Source organism: Erythrolamprus reginae, chromosome 2 (genome assembly GCF_031021105.1).
Source record: "Erythrolamprus reginae isolate rEryReg1 chromosome 2, rEryReg1.hap1, whole genome shotgun sequence".
Classification (NCBI taxonomy): domain Eukaryota; kingdom Metazoa; phylum Chordata; class Lepidosauria; order Squamata; family Dipsadidae; genus Erythrolamprus; species Erythrolamprus reginae.
The window spans coordinates 241,093,127-241,113,591 of record NC_091951.1 but is presented as its reverse complement, the minus strand read 5'-3'; the positions used below and the strand labels follow the sequence as shown (position 1 = coordinate 241,113,591).

The 20,465-nt window shown below is 39.1% G+C and overlaps 1 protein-coding gene across 2 annotated transcripts in view; it reads right to left on the bottom strand.

Moving 5' to 3' along the window:
• Positions 1-207: 207 nt before the first annotated feature.
• The window catches only part of HOOK3 (hook microtubule tethering protein 3), a 70,268-nt gene continuing 50,010 nt past the window's right edge, over positions 208-20,465 (bottom strand). For both annotated transcript variants that reach the window (XM_070742337.1, XM_070742338.1), the window contains 5 exons: positions 18,678-18,760; positions 14,492-14,592; positions 8,962-9,066; positions 8,544-8,615; positions 208-6,479 (listed from right to left, as the gene is read on the bottom strand). In XM_070742337.1, the coding sequence (XP_070598438.1) occupies positions 6,339-6,479; positions 8,544-8,615; positions 8,962-9,066; positions 14,492-14,592; positions 18,678-18,760 (502 nt within the window). In that variant the 3' untranslated portion in view covers positions 208-6,338. The remainder of the gene's footprint in view (positions 6,480-8,543; positions 8,616-8,961; positions 9,067-14,491; positions 14,593-18,677; positions 18,761-20,465) is intronic.

The window sequence follows — 20,465 nt, the reverse complement described above, 5'->3', positions numbered from 1 at the left end:
TCGATCCAACAACACCTTCTGATACAAGTACACTGGATAGCACACATGATTTAATGAAAGAAGATGGGAATTCATATTCCGTATTACTAAGCAGTTCTGGCCAAATGACTGTCTCCATTTCCTCAGAGAATTCTTCTGAAGAAAAATAAGAAGACTGCTAGTTGTGACAAGGTAGATGTTCTCTTGTAATAAAAAAATCACCACACGTTTTATAGAAGCCTTTATTTACAACTTGTTTAACAACTGTACACTGGTTTTGTAGCCTTGGAAGCATGTTCCGGACCGAGGGGAAACATCCCGACTCTCTTCCCCCCACAAGATATCTGAACTTACAACCATTATTGTCTTGTTTATTATATACAGATAGGTTTTTAAAATCACTACAATTGGCAGTATGGTAAGAAATCATACTTTGGGGAAAATTAATATCTAGTAATCCTAGAATGCCAGTTTTATAGGAAAAAAAAACATTTTATTGGCAATGTGACAAGTAATTTGGGTAGCTCGGGACAGTCAAACAAGTTGTTATTGAAACACACAGATAGGTCGAACACATGCTTAGGATCTTAAAAAGTGGCAGCTGCATCATGATGTTAATGCTAAAGAAAGGCCAAATCATTACAAATAGACAGGCCAAGTTGCCTAATGAAGGTTAAAAGCAAAATTCATTTCCCCTTATCTGATGGTTTCTTTAGGTGGGAAAAAAATAAAAATAAAAATGTAGACATGATATAAAAAAGCTCCCAACTGCGATCACATATTTTTAAGATCAGGTCCAAACACCAAGCAACTCACCAATCCTACTACTAAGCAAGTCCTTCATAGGAGCTAATACAGTACGGACAAGAATATGCAAGGGAACCAAGGTAGCAGGATGTAAGGTTTTGAATTTGGAGGCATCGAAACAAGGAAGGTCATTCTATTGTGAGACAATGATAATTTCATTTTTATGGCACTGCTACCAAAACAACTCAGAAAGACTGACAATGTTGAAAGCCAAATTTCCAGAACTGACTTCTCAACTGCCAGGTCCAGCCAAGCATCTTTTCCTAGTATTGTCTATGTACCTGCAAAAACTCAGTAATTCCAGGAGTAAACTTTCTCCAAAAGAAAAATCTTAAGTATCATAAATCATACCCCCCCTCCCCCAAATTAATCAATCAGGAATTGACTCTACTTCAGAATCTGAAGTTGTTGGAGGACAAACATTCCATTTTGGCCTCACTTTCCCAGCCCCTCACTGTTGAGCCACTATTAAGTTTTGCCCCAGTGTAGCTGGTAAAGAGGGTAAGCTAGAGGTATCCCTACTACTCAGAATTAGTTTTACCCCTTATCTAAGACGCTGAATATTAATGTAGGACACAATTTATCTGAAATGGTAACTGGACTGGAACTGCCAAGGATCACCCTCCAGCCATAGTCCAAGCAACCCCATTCTACATTTTGTATCTCTACATCTTTCCCCCTGCAGATGAAAGGACCCTGTCAAGTTTCACAACAGAAACAGACTCCTATTAAAACCACTCACCACTAAGCACGCCTTCGTTTCCACTTGGAAACCGTAAGGAGACCGTTTCTTATGGCTTAGAAAAAGAAGTCAGCAGCTGGGCGTCTCAAGGCTAAATCCTAATTCCCAGATAGCTACAATTGAGAATCATGATGCTGATCAAATGGTGAACTTGTTTCAAATGAGTTGCTCCTGCAATGAGGCATTAATGGGAGTAAGGCTGGCTTCTCCCATCCTTTTCTTCAAAGCGCTTCTCCCATAAAACTGACCCAACTCCTAAAGCTTCATCTCTAACCACGAGATGATAAAAGCAGTGATACAAATATAACCGCTAGGCAATATTCCGTCAGGTTTTCTCGCGTAGTGCCACATTTCCTTCATCCTTCTGCCTCAATATGAAATGAAATTTACAGCAGAACAAGCTGATACTTACAAGAGTGTGGAAAAAAGCAGCTTTAAATTTTTTAAAGGCAGCACAATGCATTCCAACTGTCAACGTAGTCTACATGAATAACAGCAATATTTCATAACATAAAAGAAAGACACATTAGTGCAATCCAAAGGGAAGGAAACAGAGACGAAGGACAGAGATCTTAAGATAAATACACTCAACCCAAAGAACAATCAAAGAAAGTTCTATCACATAACACTGAAATGCAGGAAAGGCACAATTTTTTTTTTTAAAAAATGTTCCTGCTCTCTACATTCCTTTCCAGAACTGCTTGTGCATGTATAAATGTATAGAAAAAAAAGGAAAGGTAACATATGCTGAAGGAGATGCATAAAAACAAAAATAGGGATCTATATGTATTAAGACAGTAAGCAGCCTCAGTACAATACAATATTGCACATATTGAATGACAAGGCTTGGGTATTAAATTAAAAGATGGAAAGGAACTGGCAACCCTTCCTATCCATTTTCTCCAACATTAACAACAACAACGACAACAAAATTGTTCTGGTATATATATATTTATATATAGTATTGAACATTAGTGCACTTTTAAAATCATACTAGTAAATAAAGGTGCATTTCGAAAACATTTCAGTCTAAAGGTGTGTATTGCAAGAGGTCTGTATGTTAATACTGTTAACAGGAAGAACGGAAGTCATCAATGGATACTAACATATGATGTGCTATAGGAGCTTGGCCATCTACCCATCTTTTTTTCTAGAGCTTCAAAGTTTTGCTAGGTGGGAAAGTGGGAGATGATATGGTTCTCTCTTTCTCTCTATACTTCTCCTTGCAAATAAACTCCACTCTTTAAAAAAAAAAAAAAGCAGATGCCCAGAAATTATATGCTATTTGATATTAACTAAGGAAAATTTCAGCTAATTTAGAATAGACTAGAAAAAAAGAGATGTAATGTATTGAACAGCCCTTATTTTCTAAGAAATTTAGCAAATTTGGGGATGATTGTTATTACATAGTTGGCTTAAGACAATGCAATATAGATTAATAATATCAATGAATTCAGCCTAAGATGTGAAGATATCTTTGCAAAAAAAAAAAAAAGAGTTTACAGAATTTATTGGCCCTCAGAAAATCCACAATGGTGTGATTCTTTGAGCGTATCTGTACTAGACAATATACCAAAAGAAAGAAAGGAAATTCTATCTAGTAGTTCCCTGCCTGGTTGCATATATGGGCTCATAGGCTATATATATAGGAGACTTTGCTGTATATAACAATCAAGCTTTTTAATATGCCAAACGTAACATAAAACAGCTGATGACTTGAAATTGTTAAGTCATTTTTGGACAAAAAAACATTCAACAGCTTTTCTTACACTATGCCTTTTGAAGTTTGAGTTGAACAAAATCTGCTTTTCCCTGATCGCATTCAGATCTTTAGTTGCCCAAATGTCTTCTGGAAACTCAGCTCAAACTGGGCAATTATTTGAGGAAAAAATAATAATGCTGAACTGATTAGGTACATTTAATAATCAACCTTGAATTATATTTCAGGTTCAGACTTTCAGAATCCAAACTGAAAGTCTAATTAGTTTTCCAAGCCAAAAAGGCCGCTTCAGACATCGGTACATGATGCCAGGATTACCATGTAGATGACCCTAAAGCTCATTATAAGATAAAAACTGTCTGTAATCTTTATGCAAAAAAACAAGACTGAAAAAAAAATTCTGGCTAAGGAACAATGTCCCTTGTTGCTTCTGTAATACAAGGATAATGGAGGTGAGCAATCCACTGTCAACTGTCTTAATAATGAAGCTGCAGCCTCCAGTTTTCAATTCATGTAAATTCAGCTAAATTATATAACAGAGAATTAATATTAAACATTCCTTTCCCAGAAATATAGACAATGTTTATTGTGCTCATAACCCAACATTGAAATGCAATATGTCCCTCTGGTGTATGTTAATGGCTAATTAATGGTTAATTTTCTCAACCTGATATGCCTATCCTAAAGATACATTCGAGAATGCAGTAAGAAATATTAAATTTTTGGTGTAGCTAGCAGCTTACCAGCATTCATTTCCTAGAATTGAAGATTTAACTGATCATTTCATTCATTAAAAGCACGATTAATAGGAGAAAAAACACAATAGATATATATTAGCCATGTCCTGTTTAGGAGACATACAAGTATGAAACAAACAATCAAATAAAGAACCCACCTTGCAATGGAAAAAAAATCCCCAATTCTAAAATTCTGGAAACAATGGTATAACTTTTAACACAATTCTATCAGATATTTTTTGAAACTCTTTAAAAACCCTGATGTTGCAAATGGTGTTATAAGAAATGTTTCAAACAAAAAGTGTAGACTAGTTTGAAGATCCTACATGATTTTTTCTTTAAATTTTCTTTAAATCACTTGTTTCAATAGGAAATACCAACCACTAACTTTCTTTGGCTTTCTTGATAAGATATTTGACTTTCCGTTTTTTTAACTTATAGAAATGCATATCTGGGCATCAAAATCAATGAAATATTTAAATTACAAAGCTAAATTATATAAAAGAATGAAACTTTGCATCGGACATACTTATCACTTCTACGCAAGTAGATCTAAGTAACCAGACTAAAGAAATAAATTCAAGGTGCTTTCAGGAAAGGTGAAAAATATAAAAGACTAATTAAAAAACATGAAAATACGGTGATCAAAAACCTCAATAACAACTAGTTAGAAAGGAGAGCTAAAGACGAGACAAAGTTGAAAAAGACGAGACAGATCGGTTTATGAAAAATTACATTCAAGTTTTTCCCCCAGACAGACTAAATAATCAGGATTCACTAGATCACCATAATAGTTGGCAGAAAAAACATCTTCAAACATGAGTTTGGCTATGTTTTTGTATACAAAAGCGCAGAAGTAGCCAATTAAGAATGTTTGACCTTCTATATAACTTGAACAAGTTAATTCTCGAAAGAGTAAGTACTATATAGACATTATCAAAATAAGTTTAATCAACAAAATCTGATTTATTTTTTTTTGCACCAGCACAAGGATCATGATGATTACCTAGTAAGTTTACTTATAGGTGTAAAAACCTACCAAAGGAATTGGCCATTCACTGATTATTAAATGATTTTTCTGCAGCAGGGACATCTGGTCTACTTTATCAAATATTGGAACCATACTACAGAAGGACCAATGGTATCACATTTAATTTTTATCACCTTTACATGAGTGGATTTTAAAAACTCCTTTTATGTGCTTAGATGGCATTTAAGTATTTTTAAGTCAGAAAATTATTGTGTACAATATAAATGTATTAAGAAAAATTAGGGGAATACTATCCATACCTAAATAAATATGGTCATAAAATCCAGATGCATTCAGTTCAGAATAAAAAAACCAGGGTTGTTATCTTACCTTTGACCCAAAGAGCTAAGGCTCTTTAAATATTCTTAAGAAGTCAACATAAGCTTATGTTTAGAAAAACATACAGCAAAAAAAAATCTCTCTACAGAAGTCTTCAACAAAACCTCCATCCATATGGAACTGTTTAACTTGAGTTAATCCCAAAGATTTGAAAAGGGTGTGGTAGCTCATAAACCAGAATTCATAATTTGCAGAATCAGAGAAACGCTAACCCTGCTTCTGACAGATCCATGACTGCACAGGCATGAAATAGCACTTAGCACAACAGGTTAGCAATTTCTCATGTTAGAATAATCTTAACGACCCGAAGACATCAGTGCCAATGTCAAATGGGTTTATCCTTATTGACCTATCAAAAACACTCCTCGGCAATGGAGGACATTTTTTTAAAGCAGCATTTAAACAATCAAGCAGATGAAGCCAAAGGAAACAAAGTAACAGCAGCATAAAATAATTTCATGAACATGTCTCATCTGGTTCTTACAACTTCTGCCAGCATGTCTATCTAATCTTTGCAGGTAATGTTACAAATCTTTCTACATAGCACTGTTGCAAATTTCATTGCACAATTCAAACAGATCAAATTAGTGTGGAAAAAAAAAGAAAAGAGGCATATTTCTTTCAGTGTACTGGTAGCCTTGGGAAGAATGCAATACTATTTAGCCAGGGGACAAATTAAATTTGTTTTCATCCATTACAGGGTTTTTGTTAAGAGATGACAATTGCATATGAAAAGAGGTATGGGACAATTCCATTAATACTCTTCCATTGGGTGTTTATCAACATTTTGGCACATTGAAAGATGAAAGGAAGACTCCAGAAAAGAAGAAAGTTAAAAAGAAAAGTTCTCTTCTGGAAATGAGACATGAAGAGACAATACTGAAAGAATGCTGGCTAAGTTTTCCTGAAATACAGTCACTTGTAACAGAAGTAGGTCTTGATTCCAGGATGGCTTCCATTCAAAAGGCAAGGCAAGGACACGCTCTACCTTCCTGTGGCTGGCTGGACATGGCCTGGATAAGCTCTCCTTGTGCTGGTGGCTTGCCTTTGCCTAGCTAGGAAAGACTGTCCTGAACCAGTACTAGCAAGTCTGTCTTCTACTGCTTTTTTATGAAGAGTCATCCCCTATAGAGAGAAAGAGATGAAAAGAAAAGGCATGTAGGTTTACTATGGGAAGCTGGCCTGGCTGCATTATTTCTTTGTCCAACTTATTAAGTCACTCCACTGAACTGTTTCCAATAAAAGAAATCCAGGTTTGCTTGAATTAAGCCGGTGATTCTCAAATAGTGGGGCACGCGCCTCCCTGTGGGGGTGTGAAGTGATGCCAAGGGGGGCACGTGTGACCCTGGGGAACATGTATGGTCCCTCTTGATCGATTCCCCTGGATGGGGAGTATTTTCCCAGTTGCATGCTACTCCGAGCCCGGAAGAGAAGGCAGCCAGGCAGGGCGGGGTGGCTGCATGGGTTCTTCTTGTTCTTGGTAGGCACCGTGGTAGCCATGAACGGCGTGGCGAAACTGCTGCTAGACAAGGAGGAGCATTCTCTGCAGCTGGGTGAAAGCTTCGAACGGCACCGTAAAGCCTCCTTCCACACCATTTGCTCTGAGTGCCCAGCAGAGGCGGCGCTTATGGGCCAGTCCGGCGATCCCAAAATATTGGCTTGATTAAGCTGGCCTGGCCCCGTGTCAAAAGAGGGCCCTAACCATGGTAGCCTATGTCTGCCTAACCGAAAACAGGCTCCACTGAGTTCAGTATGACTTACTCCCAGATAAGCAGGTAGAGCAACCTTCCCCAGCTTTTAATAAGTAAAATAAATATTAACACTAAAATTCAATTGGGGCCCAGATTGGAGTGTTGGAGGAGGGGACGCAAAATGTTTACTGCACTAGAGTGCCTTCCGTCCCCTGTCCTATTGCTCTCCTATATCTCCTATACCTCTCTTCTATTCCTATATCTCTTCTTCTATTCTTTCATTGATATGTTCTATTACTATACCTTCTTTTCTATTATTTCTTAGATATATTTTACTATGAGTATCTCCTCTATAACCTTCGTCATGTATTTTACTATGTGTATATAGATATATACCCACTAAAACCCTCATTGTGTATTGGACAAAATAAATAAATAAATAAAATAAATCCCTCTTTTGGAAGAGAGAATGTTTTGCTCATCCTGGGGAAGCTTCCTTATCTTAAAAAAACAGACCGGGAAATATAACCCTCTGGGTTAGTTCCGTATATCAATCATGGTCCTTTCTAATTTTCTGATTCTAAATTGGATGTCCTCTTACAACAGTTCCCTTTGGTTGCTTCCAAAAGTGGACCTCTCTTCTGAGACAACAATGTCAAAGGTTCCTCAGTATTCATTTTCATTTTCCCTGTCAACTCCATGAAACTGCTGGGGAGGCAGTTACACAGGATGAGGGCTGCATTGTATCAATATACAAACAGTATACAGTGGTACCTCATCATACGAACTTAATTGGTTCCAGGAGGAGGTTCGTAAGGTGAAAAGTTCGTAAGATGAAACAATGTTTCCCATAGGAATCAATGTAAAAGCAAATAATGCGTGCAAATCCTTCAGGAAAATCCCAAACTTTAGAAGGGAGGCGAACAGAGGGCAGGGAGGAGCAGCTAAAGGGGGCGGGTGGAAGAAGCAAGGCTAGGCTAAAGGGTGAGTAGGAAGGAAGAAAGGCAAGGGGGGCGCCCCTCCCTTTTCTTTCTTCAAAAGACACCCTTTCAGTGCCTTTGCAAGCACCTTGTTCTCTGCAAAATCTTTCCTCCAAGCCGCCCCTCCTTTTTCTTTCTTCAAAAAAGGGGAAAAAAAGAAACCCCTTCATCCCAGCAGCAGCTGCTTGGGTTCGTAAGGTGAAAATAGTTCGGAAGAAGAGGCAAAAAAATCTTAAACACCGGGTTCGTATCTTGAAAAGTTCGTTAGAAGAGGCGTTCGTAAGATGAGGTACCACTGTATTCCTTTACGGTCCTTAACAACTTGAGGCTGCGTTGAAACATAAAAATACCTTTCAAAACTGAGGGAACAACATTCTTCAAACAATTAAGATACCAGGTATTATTCAATCACCTTTGAAATCTGAATGTCAACTGCGTTCTGAAAAACATACTACAGAAGTGAAGCAATTCATTAATCCTTGCTGGTACTCTTATTTTGCTATCAGAACTCTACTTACCATATTGTACCAGGCACTGACAATGTATCTCTCCTCCATTTCTCTTTGACTCTTTGTCTTTTCATATTCTTTCTATTAGGGGGGAAAAAGTATTTCTCATGATTTCACAGGCATATGTAATGGAAACACACTGTGCTCAGCGCTCAAGTCCACATTTTTATTTCTGTTGTGTGGAATGGTGGCAAACTGTGAAATTTTAAATTATTAATGAAACTGTATACGGTCATTAATTTTCATCATGGAAGCTCATATTTCAGATGAACAGCTCCAAATAAAAAACACAACGGTTGCTTTTCGTGTGTTTAATGTAATTGCCAAGAAGAGTCAATTGTGTGTGCTTTTACTCAAGATAAGACCTACTGGTTTTGAGTGGGACTTAATTTGGTTTAAATATGCACACAATTTTATAGAAAATTACCTCTAAGGAATGGAACATCCTCTCACGTTCCTGCAGTTGATTCTTCAGTGCCTGAATTTCAGGTCCTGGACTTGAAAAATGTTTGGGATCTAAAGTACGGATGACCTGCGAAAGCAAGAATCACATGCTAAGAATGCAAATCCAAATAGGAACACAAGAAGTTGAATATTTGTTCATCTACTCCAGAACCATCTGTTCTGATTGGTGCAATTACCCAGCATCTTGGACAGAAAAAGGTTTAAGCAGGTGACCTCCAGACTGAAACTAAGACCTTTTGCATGCAGAAGATATGTATTACTGAGACAATGTACTGTATATTCTTGGTTAGTTTTTTAGAGTTGTTTAAGTTAACAGCAGGCATCCTCAAACTAGTAAAAAAAAAAAAAAGTCAAACAAAAGCAAATAAAGCACCCCCAGGAAGAAAACAAATTAAAATTTAAGCTGTGTGTATTTTTTAATGAACTGCTACATTGGCAAAATGGACTGCTAAATTGGCCACGCCCAACCAGTCACATGGCCACCAAGCCAGTCTGGCCCCCCAACAGTCTGAGGGACCTTGAAGTGGCCCCTGTTAAAAAAAGTATGACGACCCCTGGTTTACAGAGTCTACAGAACATCCAGAAATATATCAATTTTAGCTTTATAGGAATTATGAACAACATAAGCATTTTACCACAAGGTACAACTAATCTAATGTTATAAAAATAGTCAATATAATAATAATAATAATAATAATAATAATAATAATAATAATAATAATTTATTAGATTTGTATGCTGCCCCTCTCCAAAGACTCAGGGTGACCCACAACAATAATAAAAACAATATTATAGCGAAACAAATCTAATATTAAAAAAGAAGCATATAAAACCCTATCATATTTAAAAAACCAAACAACACATACATACCAAACAAAAAATATAGAGCCTGGGGGAAAGGTGTTTCAACTCCCGCATGCCTGGTGGTATAGATGGGTCTTGAGTAGTTTATGAAAGACAAGGAGGGTGGGGGCAGTTCTAATTTCCGGGGGGAGTTGATTCGAGGGCCGGGGCTGCCACAGAGAAGGCTCTTCCCCTTAGTCAACGGAACCCGGAGAAGGCCAACTCTGTGGGACTTTATCGGATGCTGGGATTCGTGCGGTAGCAGTCGGTTCCGGAGGTACTCTGGTCCAATGCCATGTAGGGCTTTAAAGATCATAACCAACACTTTGAATTGTGACCGGAAACTGATCAGCAGCCAATGCAGGCCATGGAGTGTTGTAGAAACATGGGTGAATTTGGGAAGCCCCACGATGGCTCTCGCAGCCGCGTTCTGCACGATCTGAAGTTTCCGAAAACTTTTCAAAGGTAGCCCCATGTAGAGAGCGTTGCAGTAATCGAACCTCGAGGTGATGAGGGCATGAGCGACTGTGAGCAATGACTCCCTGTCCAAATAGGACCACAACTGGTGCACCAGGTGAACCTGGGCAAACGCCCTCCTCGCCACAGCCGAAAGATGATGTTCCAATGTCAGCTGTGGATCGAGGAGGATGCCCAAGTTGCGAACCCTCTCTGAGGGGGTCAGTAGTTCCCCCCCCCCGAGTGATGGACGGACAGATGGAATTGTCCTTGGGAGGCAAGACCCACATCCACTCCGTCTTGTCTGGGTTGAGTTTGAGTTTGTTGACACCCATCCAGGATCCAACAGCCTCCAGGCACCGGCACATCACTTCCACTGCTTCGTTGACTGGACATGGGGTAGAGATGTATAACTGGATATCATCGGCATATTGATGATACCTCACCCCATGCCTTTGGATGATCTCACCCAGCGGTTTCATGTAGATATTGTATAGCAGGGGGGAGAGGACCGACCCCTGAGGTACCCCACAAGGGAGAGACCTAGAAGTCGACCTCTGACCCCCCATTAACACCGACTGTGACCGACCGGAGAGGTAGGAGGAGAACCACTGGAGAACAATGCCTCCCACTCCCAGCCCCTCCAGCCAGCGCAGAAGGATACCATGGTCGATGGTATTGAAAGCCGCTGAGAGGTCAAGAAGCACCAGGACAGAGGACAAGCCCCTGTCCCGGGCTCGCCAGAGATCGTCCATCAACGCGACCAAAGCAGTTTCCATGCTGTAGCTGGGCCTGAATCCCGACTGTTGAGGACCTAGATAATCGGCTTCTTCCAAGGACCGCTGGAGTTGGAGCGCCACCATGAAGAATATGAAGAACCTAGCCTAGTATTTCTCTTCCTTCCTATGAATATATACTGAGTAAGGGAAGAGGACAGAGGAGGGGAGAGGGGTGGATAAATTAGCTACCAAAAACTGTGAGCTTGGAAGTCTTTTGTCATGAAAAGGAAAATCATCATTTTTATCCCTCCAAGGGGTAGCTCAATGTGTGGAGGACCTGCATGCTCTAGTGATGCTGTTGAACAGATAGAATCAGATCAGACAGATCTTAGCTGAAGAGTCTGACTAAATGTGTTCCAAAAAAGCCATCTGGTATGGTGAGAATGTGTAATTCGAATTTCATGCTGGACCGAACATTGCCTGGATTAACCAAAGTCACATTGAATGCTATGACTCCTGGGCATTCACAGAAAAATGTGCTATAGAGCTCAGCTGTCTCTACAGGCAAAGATGGATTGATCTGACAGGCAAAGAGAAGGCAACAAGACAGTGAAGAATTTGATGGCAGGAAAAAATAGCAATAGCACTTAGACTTAATAAACTGCTTCAGGGTGTTACAGAGTCAGCATATTATCCCCAACAATCTGGTCCACATTTTACTAACCTTAGAAAGATGGAAGGTCAGAGCAACCTTGAGCCAAGCAAGCCTGAACTGCTGGCAGTCAGCAAAGTCTGCAATACTGCCTTCTAACCACTGTGTCACCACAGCTCTTACTACTCAAAACTACTCAATTATGGAATATTTCTATGAATCAGAAACATTGAAATGTGAATGTACCAGTTTTGAAAGGACATCCACTTTTTCGGTTAACAAACAGATTTGTGGACCAAAAGGACTAAATTTTCAAACACAAGTTCTTTATCAATACTGAATTGGAGGCAACTCAAAACCAAGCAATTAAAAGTTCAAGTTTATTTAGAACTACCAATAAAATGCCAATTTGCATAGTTAGCAACAAACAGAATGGGAAAAGACTATAGGCCTTTGTTAATCTATGCACAGAATATTCCTTGTTTACCAAGGTTGTGCACACACAGAAACGTTTAGATTGAGATCAGTTGTGAATAATTACTCAGCCACAAATACAGTTACACTAACTTGAATTAAAGTTAATTTTGAGAAATAACCTATTCAGATAAACAGTCTAAAGTCATACACATAATAAGTCAGAATAACCATCCAAATATTACCAAGTCTTTCTTACCAGTTATCTTTGTCATAATCAGCAAACAAAAATAGCAAGCCTGAACAAATTTTAGTTGGTATATATAACTACAATACAGAGAGATTGCAGAGCTAACCGAACAGTGAATAGCCATTAACAATGAGTAGCCAGACAAAGAGAAACACAGAGGGTGACTCAGAGAAATAAGCTATAAACTCTAGCTCCCTCTTGTGGCAGTCTGCAACACCTGCAGCCAATATATTGCCAACCCAACCATTATGGACAGAGTCCTAACAGCCTTAATGGAGAACAACAAAATTAATAAAGAATTGCCAAGACTATTGGTTAATGAAGAAGTAGTTGGGGAAATGGACTGAATGAAAGAAGCCAAAGAATACATTTGCCAATTTTTTTTAAAAAAAGTTCAACTAAAATAGAAATAAATATTTATTATTTATTTATTATTTATTTATTTATTGGATTTGTATGCCACCCCTCTCTGATGACTCGGGGCAGCTCACAGCATATAAAAAAACATAGCAATACATCTAAAAAACCCAATTAATATGATTAAAAATACTTTTAAAAACCTCCAATATAATTTAAAAGCATTCATCATCATTCATGGAGCTGTCAAAAATATTCCAAATAAAACAACAACCCAAATGAACTAGCTGATGTACGCCATAGTTTATGTAAAAATTCAATAATTGGAACTTAAAATATGAAGGAATGAAGGCATTAAGAAAGGAAATCCTAAATGGAAAATTTGTGTAGCAATGAAGAAAATTTGCAATCAATTTGAGCAATTTGAAGAATCTGGGGCAAGGAAATTTGAAGAATAAGAAAATTAAAACTAGCCTGTGCATGAAGTACAATCTAGACAACAAAGAAATAGCAGAGACTGCAGAATGATTGAAACAAAGAGTTGTGGCCAATGCAGAGAAGATCAACTGATATGACAATTAAATAATCCAATTCCATCAGAATTCACAGTTTAGGGTAATAGGAAAGAATCAACTACAAATAATTAAAAAAAACGTGGCAAAGAAAAGACCTTGAATTTTAGACTAGTTTATAGAAAACAAGAGGAATCACAGTAGAAATGCAACATGAATCAAGCAAGTTGAAAACAGTCAAAGTATCCAGTATGGAAGACGTTAGGATAGCTGAGGAAATGCCTTATAACCTTAAGACAGAATAGCAAATGATGGCTGATCTAGAATCTCTTATAAGATTCATCGCAAAGTGAAATATGTTTTTTTCACAATCTACCTTTACTATATACCCAATTTTGGTCTTACTGGCTCTCATACTTTCTCACCCTGTTTTACAATGAATCTACAAAGTGAAGTAATTCCATACTTGATTTAATATATGTTTTTGGACCTGGCTTGCTGAAGAACTCCTACTTAGAATTCTCACTAATCAAGCAGTAGAACATCCTGACATGAATTCTGCTCAATCCAGGAGTTGAAATTATCATTGTTAAATGTGGCAGATGAAAGGGACGATGCCTTCAAGGATCATTCCTGGTTCAGCCCTTACCAGAATTAACAAAAATAAAATAAAATACAAAGCTGTACAGCAAATGGTGGTAGAGGAACAGTTAAATAACAAAACCTGGAAGTGACAGTTCATAAATAAGTTATCTTGCTAATCAATGATCAATATCAGTATCAATATCAATATAATTATATTTTTAAATCATATTAGAGTTTTTAGAGGTCTTTTTAGCCATATTAATTGGGGGTTGTTTTAGATCTATTTGTGATATTGTTTCTGATACGTTGTGAGCCGCCCTGAGTCCTCAGAGATGGGTGGCATACAAATCAAATCAAATCAAATCAAATCAATAATAATAAATTATATGAATAACAAGTTGGGCTCTATTCACTCACCAATTTCTCAACGTAATCAACAGATTTGGGGATTAGGAATTCTATTTTTTAATAAATGTATTAAATACAGACATAATTATAAGCAAACATTTATATCTATCCAGTCATTTTCACTTTTAATAATTTGAAAATATGTTTAAATGAAATAATAAGACAATGTAGAATAAAGCAGACAAAGCTGCAATTCAGAAACTAATTATTAGCTATTCTACATTATGTTAGCACCATATGACTCTCTGTCAAAGTTGCAGTGGAAGGACAACTTTAGCAAAACATGAAACACTTACACTTTTAGCTTTTTCCAAATATTTTTTGTATCGTTCTTCCATTTGCTTCATTTCTTCTTCTTTTTTACACAAAGCGTCTTGCAATTCTTCTATTTTGAGTGCTTTATTTGGAGAAGATATCACATTTCAGAATAAAGGTTTAAGAATTTTGAGATATTAGGCATACTAAACTGATGAAATCAGACTAAATACAATGAAGAAACAAAATTAGAATATATATTTGAACCATAACTACAAGGAATTCTAAAAACTGGGTGAAACCCAACTGGAGGTAGATCACTACAAATTTCTGTTTCTGATTACAAATAAGAAGTGGATGGCAGCTACATTAAGCAAATATCTGTGTGGCACTATGGCAGCCTTGCCTTAAATGTTAACTACAAATATAGCTCATTTTTCCAAATAAGCGTATTTTTCGAAATATAAGACATACCTTTTTACCCTCCAAAAGAGGGTGAAAATTTGGGTGCATCTTATACACCAAATGTACTGAGTTGAATGAGACTGCAGGCAAGCTACCTGCTAACATGTAAGTGAAACTAAAGTGCAACTTTAGCTGTAAGGAGGCAAATTGGGAGAGAGAGAGGCAGAGGCAGAGTTTTATTTTCTTGTGCTAATCAGTTGCTGAATTTGGATGGAAGGAGGAAGTCAACAACTATAAATGTCTATAGAATGTTTTTAAAGACTGCTTTATTATTGTTCTAGACCAGTGTTTCCCAACCTTTTTTGAGCCGCGGCACATTATTCATGTTTTCAAAATTCTGGGGAACACTGAAGGGGGGGGGCGGGGGGGCTAAAGAAAAGTTTGGACAAAAAAAATATCTCTTCCTCCATTTCACTCTATTTCTCCCTCCCTCTTTCTCTCTCTTCCTTCCTTCCCTTCTTTCTCTCCATCCCTCTTTCTTTCTTTCTTCCTCTCTTTTTTGCTCTCTTTCTCTCTCCCTCCTTCCCTCCCTCTATGTCTTTCCCTCTCCCTCCTTCCCCCCTTTCTTTCTCTCTCTCTCTCTTGCTTTCTTTCCCTCTCTTTCTCTTGCTTTCTTTCTCTCATTCTCTCTCCCCTCCTTTTTCTCTCTCTCTCTTTCTCTCTCGTTCACCACGCCAGCAACAGAGAGAAAAAGAAAGAGCGAGAGAGAGCCGGAGAGAGAGTGGAGTGCGCAGCAGCCATCAGCCTCCTCGCCCTCCCAGACGTCCCCAGCGCCCGGCCTCGCGCCGCCTCCCGTTAGCCCGGCCGAAAGCCACACAGTCCCGGACTCCCGGATCGCTCGCTTCTCCGGCCAGCGCGGCGCTTTCCTGGGCAGATGGCTTTGCTGACCGGAGAAGCGAGCGATCCGGGAGTCCGGGACTGTGTGGCTTTGCGCCATGAAGAGAAAACGGCAGCAGGGAAAAGTCGGCCGTTTTCTCTTCATGGCGCAAAGCCACACAGTCCCGGACTCCCGGATTGCTCGCCCCAAGGCAGGAGGCGGCAGCGGAGGAGAGTGGGCGGATCGGGCGGGCAATGGGGCAGGGCGGAGAAGCCAGGGGCGCGTTTGGCCGGAGGCACCGTGGGGAGGCAGGGGCAGGGAGGTGCGGCAGTAGGTGCCTCCGGCCAAACGCGCCCCTGGCTTCTCCGCCCTGCCCCATTGCCCGCCCGATCCGCCCACTCTCCTCCGCCTCTCGCCGCGGCACACCTGACGGTGTCTCGTGGCACACTAGTGTGCCGCTGCACACCGGTTGGGAAACGCTGTTCTAGACAACTTAACAAAATGAAGAAGCTTTTTAAAATAAATGCTTGATCTGAAGAGGCCCAATGCCTTTTTTCCAGAAAGCCACATCAATTTTAAAAATCTGTGAAAGTATAATCTGAAAAGCAACAGTATCCGTTTTAGTATTAAGAAAAGGCAGCTGAGTTAAACCCTGATTTAGTCATGTTTGGAGTAGATATATTTAAATAATTGGGAGGAATTAGTTGATTACATTTAAGAAAACTTTCTGGCATTAATATACTGCCATAATATACATTTCTCCAATTCTTTGCTATTTCTATGTGTCAGGCACACATGCACAGAAATACACAGCAAACAATGTATATCCTCTGTGCTGTTTGGCAAATTGCTAGGAGACAGAGGCCTTTTTTCCTTGTTTTCCTCCCTCAAAACTAAGGTATGTCTTATAGTCCAAAAAATATGGTATGCAACCAAAGCCATATTTACAGTGAGTGCATACAGGTAGTCCTTGACTTACAACCACAATTGTGACTAGAATTTCTACTGTAATTCAGTACAGTTATAAAGTGAGTCATCACATTACTAGATCAATTTTACCATCATTTTTGCCATTGTTATGATGTAAATCTTGACTCTACATAAGGAAAAACTGACTGGGAAAGTCACAAATCATGATCATGCAACAACAAGACATTGCCATTGCTGTAAATATGAGCCAGTTGACAAGTGCCTGATGACCATAAAACACTTTTTCCAAGGTTGTCATAACTTCGAACCATTATTATACATAAGATCGGAAGTACAGTAATACCTCATGATACGAACTTAATTGGTGCAAGGAGGAGGTTCTTAAGACGAAAGGTTCATAAGACGAAACATTGTTTCCCATAGGAAACAATGTAAAGTCAATTAATCCGTGCAACCAAAAAAACCCCCGCAAAAAAACGGCTTTCGGTGACTGCTGGGAAGCGGCGCGGCTGTTTTAAAAGGTGACAGCCGGCCTGGGGGGCTTCCCAGCACACACCCCCGAACCTGGGTTCGGGGTTCAGGGGGGTGCTGGGAAGCCCCCCAGGCTGGCTGCGACCTTTTAAAACAGGCGCGCCGCTTCCCAGCTGTCTCCCGAAGCCGAACGCCGAAGTTCGGCTTTAGCGTTCGGCTTCAGGAGACAGCTGGGAAGCGGCGCACCTGTTTTAAAAGGTCGCAGCCGGCCTGGGGGGCTTGCCAGCATCCCCCCAAACCCGGGTTCAGGGTTCGAGGGGGTGCTGGGAAGCCCCCCCAGGCCGGCTGCGACCTTTTAAAACAAGCGCGCCGCTTCCCAGCTGTCTCCTGAAGCCGAACGCTAAAGCCGAACTTCCGCGTTCGGCTTTGGGAGACAGATGGGAAGCGGCGCGCCTGTTTTAAAAGGTCGCAGCCGGCCTGGGGGGCTTCCCAGCAACCTCCCGAACCGAACCCGGGGTTCAGAAAAATTTTGCCTCTTCTTACGAACTTTGTTCGAGTTATGAACCGGCATTCGGGAGGCTTCTGGGAAGCCCTGCCGCCCGGCTGTCACCTTTTAAAACAGCCGTGCGGCTTCCCAGCAGTTTCCGAACGCCGGTTCATAACTCGAAAAAAGTTTGTAAGAAGAGGCAAAAATTTTCTGAACCCCGGGTTCGTATCACGAGTTGTTCGTAAGACGAGGGGTTCGTATCTTGAGGTACCACTGTACTATTCAGAAATCCACTATGAGAATTTCCCCAGAGCAGCCATAGTGGGTGTCCATAACCCTAAATATAGTCACTATAATTGAGCTCAAAATTAATGTTACTGAGCAAAACAATTTTTGAGTTTTGCCCCATTTTACGACCTCGCTTGTCATAGCTGTTGCTATGGCTTCCCCATTGACTTTGCTTATCAGAAGGTAGAAACGCTGATGAACCTGGGGCACTGCAACCACCATAAATAATACATGCTAGTTGTCAAGCATCCAAACTTTAATCATGGGGCTGCTACAATGGTCGTAAGAATGAACAATGGTCATAGCTCACTTTTTTTCAATGCCATTGTAACTTTGAAAAGTCTCTAAATAAATGGTTGTAAGTCGAAGACTACCTGTATTAAATTTCTAATGGTGTTTCTATGTATTGCAGGATGCTGAAAGAAGAAAACAGAGAGGTTTGTATATATTTCATTTCTGCTAGTGAGTGAATGACATTTAAGAAACATAGAAACATAGAAGATGGATGGCAGAAAAAGACCTCATGGTCCATCTAATCTGCCCTTAAGCATATGCTTACATCATGACTCAAATAATAAAAGAACAATTAATCAGGTTTTATTTCACTAACAAAAATGAATTACATAGCAACCAGCTGAAACACTAGCCTTCAAAATAAGAGCTGTGTTTAAGATCTTTATTCAGTTTTGGGGAAAGATAAGCAAATAGCTCTGAGTTTAAAAAAATAACAGTTGCAATTAAATTATTTCAAATAAAAAGAACTACTCACAACTATTGTTATAACGGGGTTCTAAATCTTCAATGATTGCCCGTTTCTTCTGAAGCTCATTATTAGCTTCATGGAGCTTTTCACTGCAAAAAAGAAAAGAATGTGCACATAAAACAACTGCTTTGTCACTCTTAATTGGATCAATATTAAAGAGAGAGGAAATTAGGACACTATAATTGATTTCAGCAAAGAAATAAGAATTTTGTCAGAAACTAGTATTAGCTGCTAGTTATGTTTGTTCTCATTTTTGCTTTGGGACACTGAGGATCCTTAGAATTAGGTGAAATTAAGGAAGAAGTAACAAAAGAGATAAGGAAACGTCAACTTTAAAGATTAGTGGATGTGGCTGCAGACGATTTATAGTATATAAATGAAAAGAGATGTTGAAAAAAGATGGAAAGCGGGAACCAGTGCCCCCCCCCAAAAAAAATTCCATTTCTGTTAATAAGCCTATGAAGAAGAAATGATGTCCCTGGGAGCCAACAAATGGTTGCCAGAGAATACAGTAAGAAGGCTGGAGCCACTACCATTAGCAAGGGAGCAAGAGGTCAATGGTGGAAGCAGGAGATTGGAGCCAACCTCTTGGGACAATGAGCTCTGCACACAGAGATCCCTAAAGAGCTGTTTTAAGGTACTCAGGAAACTACTGGGGTTATCTTTGGTAGGCAAAGGAACTTTGAGAAGAGGCCCTGGGTAGGCTATGGCAGGAGAAAAGGAACCCTCATTTTCATCCAGGTCTCTACTTCTAAGGCTTTCAAGAGTGTTTAGTATCGCCACTGATAAGGTGCCCTAGTCCAGTTGTGACATTCAACCATGATGGCTGTAAGGAGATTCACGGTTTTATTAGATCTGTTATTTGAAGCTCTTAGCTGTTTATCTGATATGTATTCACAAATTATCTTGTGAATAAATTCCTGTCTATACATATCATTGCATTGCTATTGTTTGGAACTTTATTCTGCAACCGTAAAAAAAATGAAAGTTAGTATACACAAATATACTATGACACAATACTATATACAAATATGTTAAGACTATATACACACAGAGGGATAATAAATACTGTTAACAATATAACCTCATCATTAAATATCTTCATTACAAATCCCCTTTCCGTTAAAAGGTAGACATTATCTATCCATATAAATGAATAGAATTGAAATGTCTTTGATTAGTAGTAGCTCAGGTCAGTAGTTACGTTGTTGATTTGAGCTCCGAGCTTGGCAGTTTGGTTGCAAATGTTTTGTCTTTATTCGAGCAGACTTCTTCACTGACGATGTCTCCTTGAATGGGGACGAAACTTTTGCAACCAAATTGCCAAACTCGGAGCTCAAACCAACAACATAATTAATAGAATTATACAGTAGAAAAATAGAATTACTGGGGAAGGCGAGAGTAAATACAAACAAACATATAAAAGCAAGCACACACACACACACACTTTATCCCACACCAATCCCATATACACACCTCTTTCTTTCATAACTAGCCACTATGAATTGACAAGACTTTGGTAATAACATATTTACTTTCACTCCATTCAGTACTGACCAAAGATATTACTACTAATTGCATCAATTCTGCTTGTTAATCTATATAATAAGAAAATTCCTACTTCAAACCATGATTTAAACATCTTATCAAATTATCAAATATTATTTCTGAGCCTTATGGAATAGGTTTTATTAAACTAAAAACACCCAGTATAGATTCATAGCAGGAGATAAGAGTTGCAGAATTAGTACCAATACTTAACCATTTTAAGTGATTCAATCCTAATTTTTCTCC